The sequence below is a fragment of the Lupinus angustifolius genome, chromosome LG08 (assembly GCF_001865875.1).
Source record: "Lupinus angustifolius cultivar Tanjil chromosome LG08, LupAngTanjil_v1.0, whole genome shotgun sequence".
Lineage (NCBI taxonomy): Eukaryota > Viridiplantae > Streptophyta > Magnoliopsida > Fabales > Fabaceae > Lupinus > Lupinus angustifolius.
In genome coordinates, this window is record NC_032016.1 from 19678891 (window position 1) to 19684923 (window position 6033).

Consider the following 6033-nt stretch of genomic DNA (forward strand, 5'->3'; position numbering starts at 1 on the left):
TTGAAAAATTTCATTAAATCATCATGGAAGTTGACACTATTCTTTACACTCACACACCTTTTTATTTTTCAAGTGGGTCTTTTTCATAATGTTATATTTTACTTTGCATGTGGAATATAATTAATATCGGTCATTGAAGTTGAATAGTTTGATTGATAAATATGTAATTATTTTATAAAATTGGACTTAGGTAATATGAGTAACATGTGTATTCTTAATAATGCGAATGTACGAGTAATATGTATGTTTTAACTATATGAATGCACAGGTAATATGTGTTTTCTTAGTTATACGAGTGTACGGGTAACATTTGTGTTTTAACCAATAAAATGCACGAGTAGCATATTTGTTCTTAACAATACGAATGCACGGGCAATATATGTGTTTTTAACCTTAGCAATGTACGAATAATATATGCTTTCTTAACTATATGAATGCACAAATAATATGTGTGTTATTAACCATGAGGCAAAAGAATATTGTTTGTACAAACGCACGAGTAACTTGCTAGTTATTAATAATAATTAGTAGAGATATAAAATATAAATTTTATGAAAAATAACGATATAAATTAGTTACACTGGGGTATATTTATGTCCTAACAGATAATTGAGAAGATAAGTAGGGTTATTTAAAATCAAATAAATAAATTATTCATTAAATAATTACTAGAATAAAAAAAAGCATAAAATTATACGTCAAAGGATGAATGTTAAACAAAGTGCTTGACATTTTGACTTTTTACAAATTTTATTATCAGTTTATTTAAAACAGTCTACCCATAGATAATTAAACAATAAAAAATAGGTAACAAGTATAATGAAGGATATATTGGTGCAGAGAAAAAGTATAAGTTTATTATTAGTTGATTTGTGCCTATCTAATTATTTATAAGTCACATATGATCCCTAAATATAAATAAATTTAAATTCTACAACTACAAGTAGTATTAAATAACTTTTACCGAATTTGTCTTTACATTATATTTTATACTCCCTACTTACTATTTCCTTCCTATTTCAGTAAATCATTCACTTTTCTCACAGTAATAGTTGCACCATTCTAATTATGATTGAATTAGAGAGAAACAAATAAAGGGATAACTATTGAATATATATATATATATATATATATATATTAAATGTGTTTCTTTTCTGTTTTTGTATGCACATGCCCTGTTGTTGGGCATGATGCACTTAGCTTTTTCTACAGATTGACCGTGATTCCTTATGGACAAGAAAACATGTATTGGAGCAGCTAAATTGGAGTATAGCATGTATTGGAGCAGCTACATAGGAGCAACCAAGAAGCTTACTAAGAGCCTAAGGCAGTAGTAGTAAGATTGGTGCAACTTAGTCCAGTTTTGTTGCATCAGCTTTGTAGCATTCCTTGGCTCATATCCATTAGGCAGAGTTGTTAATTTCAGTTTGATTTTAGCAACAGAGTATTTCTCACATGTGATTAATGTGTTAGTTTGATTGTTAGTTAGCTTGTTGCTTGCTTCTCAAGCAACTTGCTCACATTAGGATAAATAGATCTTTCCTTCTTTGTAATCAATCATCCAATACAACATATCATTCTATACAACTCTTCTTTTCATGAATTCTTATATGATATCAGAGCTCTCCAAGTGAGAGTTCTGCTGCTAAAATCCACATTTTCCTTTCTTCCTTAATCTGCCTCATTCAACCTACAATCACAAAGCCATGGATATTGAAGCTGGAGAAATACAACATCCATACAAGGGTATAGACACTTCACGAGATCTAACCAGCCCCTATTATCTTCATCCAGGAGAAAATCCAGGCACAACACTGGTCACACCACCTTTGAATGGGAAGAATTATCACTCATGGTCAAGATCCATGAGAAAGGCACTTTCATCCAAAAACAAGTTCATATGTGTAGACGGCGGGATACAAGTTCCACAACAATCAGATCCAACGTTTGATTCATGGGAAAGGTGCAACATTATGGTGATTTCTTGGATCACAAGATCACTCACACAATCTATAGCTCAGAGCACCGTATACATTGATAATGCTCAAGAACTTTGGGAGGATTTGAAGGAACGCTTCTCCAGGGGGGATCATTTCAGGATGTCAGACCTATTGCAAGAAATTCACTCCATCAAACAAGGAGAAAGAGACATCTCTGCATTCCACACAGATATAAAGACCCTATGGGAAGAATTGGATGATTTAAGAGCCTTGCCGACCTGTTCTTGCCTTGTAAAGTGCAGCTGCAATATGATGAAAATGATCAAGTATTGCAGAGATTCTGAATACACAATATGCTTCCTTAAAGGCCTTAATGATACTTATAACACAATATAGGCGCAAATTCTTCTCATAGAGCCATTACCAACTATCAACAAGGCTTTCTCAATGGTCTTGCAGCAAGAAAGACAACATAAAGGATCAACATATGTAGAAAACAAGACTATTATTAACTCCATTAACTCAAACTAGCCTTGGAGGAATGAGGGAAATAGGAATGCAGGAAGAAGCAACAATGATTCTAATAACAGAATGAAAAGAAGACAACAAGGAAGCACATGGACAACATACATTGGAAAGACCCCTGGACCAAACAATAACAACAAAATATGCAGCTTCTGTGGAAATGATAGGCATACTGCAGAAACTTGTTACTTCAAACATGGGTTTGCCCCCAATTTCAGGTTCAAATCTAAGCAAGAAAGTGGTTCCATCAATAATGTTAATGCTAACCAAGACATAAAGGATAAAGGACCACAAGGCAATCACATTGGAATGAACAAGGACCAACAGGAACAAGAACTTCAAGTTGACACTACTCACATGATTAATCAAATCAGTAATGAGCCTACTAATGATGATCATTATGCAATATCAGGTACCTACATTACTTTTAAATCTTGGATGCTGGATAGTGGAGCCACTGACCATGTTACTAATGATGCATCTAATTTCACAAACCTAAATTCTATCAAACCTATACATGTGAAATTCCCTAACAATGTCACTATAATTGCCAAATTTTCTGGAATTGTTAACATGACTCACACACTCACTTTGTATGATGTTCTTTATATTCCTAGTTTTAAGTACAACTTGATTTCTATCCACAAGCTAGCTTGCTCTTTAAAGTGCAAGCTTGTTTTTTATAAGAACTTTTGCTTCATTCAGGATATGATTTCCTTGAAGATAATTGGACTTGCTGAAGCTCATAACAATCTATACATCTTGAACAAAGATCACACACTTACTAATGAACCATCTCATGTTATTAGTTCTTTAGACAAACATGCTCTTGATTTTGATATTTGGCATTTTAGATTGGGTCATCCCTCTCACTCTGTTCTACAATGTATAAACAATAATCTGCCTTTTGTGAAATTTGATAAGAATAGAATTTGTGATGTTTACCACACTCCTAAGCAGCCTAGGCTACCTTTTCCAAAAAGCAACTCTCACACCTCTCACCCTTTTGATCTCATACATATGGATATTTGGGGACCTCTTGGCCAACAAACCTTACATGGCCAGAGATATTTCCTAACCATTATGGATTTTCACAAGGCATACCTGGGTATATCTCATGGCCACAAAGGCTGAAACAAGAAGACTTGTTCAAAACTTTTTCCAACTAATCAGCACTCAATACAATCAAAGAATTAAGACTATTAGGACTGATAATGGCTCTGAATTCATTATGCCATCTCTGTATGACCATCTTGCCATTGTCCACCAAAGATCCTGTGTGGAAACACCTCAACAAAATTCAGTGGTAGAACGAAAACATAGGCATATCTTGAACACAACTAGGTCCCTTTTGTTCCAAGTTAACCTACCTAAGTCCTTTTGGGGCTATGCTGTCAAACACTTTGTTCACTTAATTAACAGATTACCTACACTTGTGCTTCATCATAAATCTCCCTATGAAGCCTTACTTGGAAGGCAACTAGATCTTACCTATCTAAGAGTTTTTGGATGCCTTGCATATGCCTCCACCCTTGTTAATCATAGAGCTAAATTAGATCCAAAGGCAAGGAGATGTATTTTCCTTGGCTATAGGATAGGAACAAAGGGATACCTTATGTATGATTTAACCTCCAGACACATATTCATCTCACGTAATGTCATTTTTCATGAGCACTCCTTCTCTTATCATAACATCCAGTCTAACATCACACATGTTCACAATTCCAACAGTGATACAAATAATACTGACCTACACTTACTCATGGAGCCATCCCTTATAAACTCCCAACCAATGGTAATGCTAATACCATCACAATCCCCCTAACATCTCATCAATCTGCCCCTGCATCACCCATCCAATTAAGAAGATCCCAGAGAACCTCAAATCCACCCAACTACTTATAAGACTATCATTGTAGCCTCCTTACCCTTACACTTACAAGTACCAGCTATAAGATTAAGCACCCTCTTAACAATGTCCTTTCCTATACATCCCTCTCCTCCACACACTTGCATCATGCTCTTTCCATTACTACCCAAACTGAACCAAAAACGTATAATCAAGCCATTAAGCACCATGAATGGATTCAAGCCATGAACAATGAATTGGCTGCCCTATATCAAAACAACACCTGGACCATTGTCACTCTTCCACCAAATAAAACTGCCATTGGGTCAAAATGGATTTACAAACTCAAGTTCCACTCTGATGGCAGTATAGAAAGACACAAGGCACGCCTTGTTGCAAAGGGTTACAACCAAACTAAAGGGCTAAATTACAATGAGACCTTTGCCCCTGTTATTAAGCTAACCACAATTAGATTACTCTTAGCCTTGGCTGCTAGGCAAGGATGGACCTTACACCAACTCGATGTGAACAATGCCTTTTTACATGGGGATCTTGATGAAGAAGTCTATATGACATTACCCCAAGGAGTCTTATGCTCCAAACCAAACCAAGTCTGCAGATTAAATAAATCCCTCTATGGGTTGAAACAAGCCAGTAAACAATGGTTTTCAAAACTATCCACTCAATTACAAATCTTGGGTTACAAGCAATCTTCACATGATCACTCTTTGTTTACCAAAATTCACGATAAACATTTCACTGCTCTTTTGATTTATGTGGATGATCTTATCCTAGCTGGCGATGATATAAATGAAATCCAATCTGTCAAAAATCATCTTGATAGAGAATTCAAAATCAAAAACTTAGGATCTTTGAAATATTTCCTTGGCCTTGAGGTTGCAAGGTCCAAACTTGGGATTTCACTATGTCAAAGAAAATATGCCCTTGATTTACTCAAGGACACTGACTTTCTCATTATAAACCAGTATGCACTCCCATGATCAAAGGTACCTCTCTGCATCAGGAGGATAGTAACCCATTCCATGATCCTATTTTGTATAGGCAACTTGTGGGAAGATTGCTTTATCTCACAGACACACGACCTGGCCTTAGTTTTGCCATACAACAGCTTAGCCAATTCATGGCTTCCCCTACCATCAATCATTATAAAGCCATGACCCGTGTTCTTATATACATTAAAGGCACGGTTGGTCAGGGATTATTATATCTTGGAAGTTCTACTTTGCAGATAAAAGGGTTTTCTGATTCTGATTGGGCCTCTTGCCCTGATACTAGGCGTTCCATATCTGCATATTGTATGTACTTAGGAGATTCTTTGGTTTCTTGGAAATGCAAGAAGCAAAACACAGTTTCAAGATCTTTTTCTGAGGCTGAATATCGTGCTCTTGCAATTGCATCATGTGAAATACAATGACTTACTTGCTTGAAGATTTTCATGTATCCTTTAAACAACCAGCTCTTTTATACTGTGATAGTGCCTTTGCTAGATACATTGCAGCCAATGTTGTGTTTCATGAACGCACAAAGCATATTGAGATTGATTGTCACATTGCTAGAGAAAGGTTACAAAACAAACTTTTTCACTTGTTGCCTATTTCTACTGAGGAACAAGTTCCTGATCTTTTTCACTTGTTGCCTATTGCGTGTGTGTGTGTGTGTGTGTGTGTGTGTGTGTGTGTGTGTGTGGGTGTGGGTGTG

General features: G+C 35.8%; 2 protein-coding genes across 2 annotated transcripts; both read left to right on the top strand.

The window, feature by feature from the left end:
- LOC109353971 lies at positions 1707-2416 on the top strand. The gene is made up of 2 exons (XM_019596325.1): positions 1707-2220; positions 2337-2416. Exons 1-2 carry the CDS (start codon positions 1707-1709, stop codon positions 2414-2416), a joined length of 594 nt encoding a protein of 197 aa, XP_019451870.1.
- On the top strand, positions 5312-5749 carry LOC109353972 (uncharacterized mitochondrial protein AtMg00240-like). Its single transcript, XM_019596326.1, has one exon. The coding sequence runs from the start codon at positions 5312-5314 to the stop codon at positions 5747-5749; it is 438 nt and encodes a 145-aa protein (XP_019451871.1).

What these genes read in the sequence shown, in the direction of transcription:
- LOC109353971 (XM_019596325.1), top strand. Translation starts at nt 1,707, where the DNA reads ATGGATATTGAAGCTGGAGAAATACAACATCCATACAAGGGTATAGAC. An exon ending in TTTAAGAGCCTTGCCGACCT is followed by an intron (nt 2,221 to 2,336) that starts GTTCTTGCCTTG and finishes AACACAATATAG; the next exon opens with GCGCAAATTCTTCTCATAGA.
- LOC109353972 (XM_019596326.1), top strand. Translation starts at nt 5,312, where the DNA reads ATGATCAAAGGTACCTCTCTGCATCAGGAGGATAGTAACCCATTCCAT.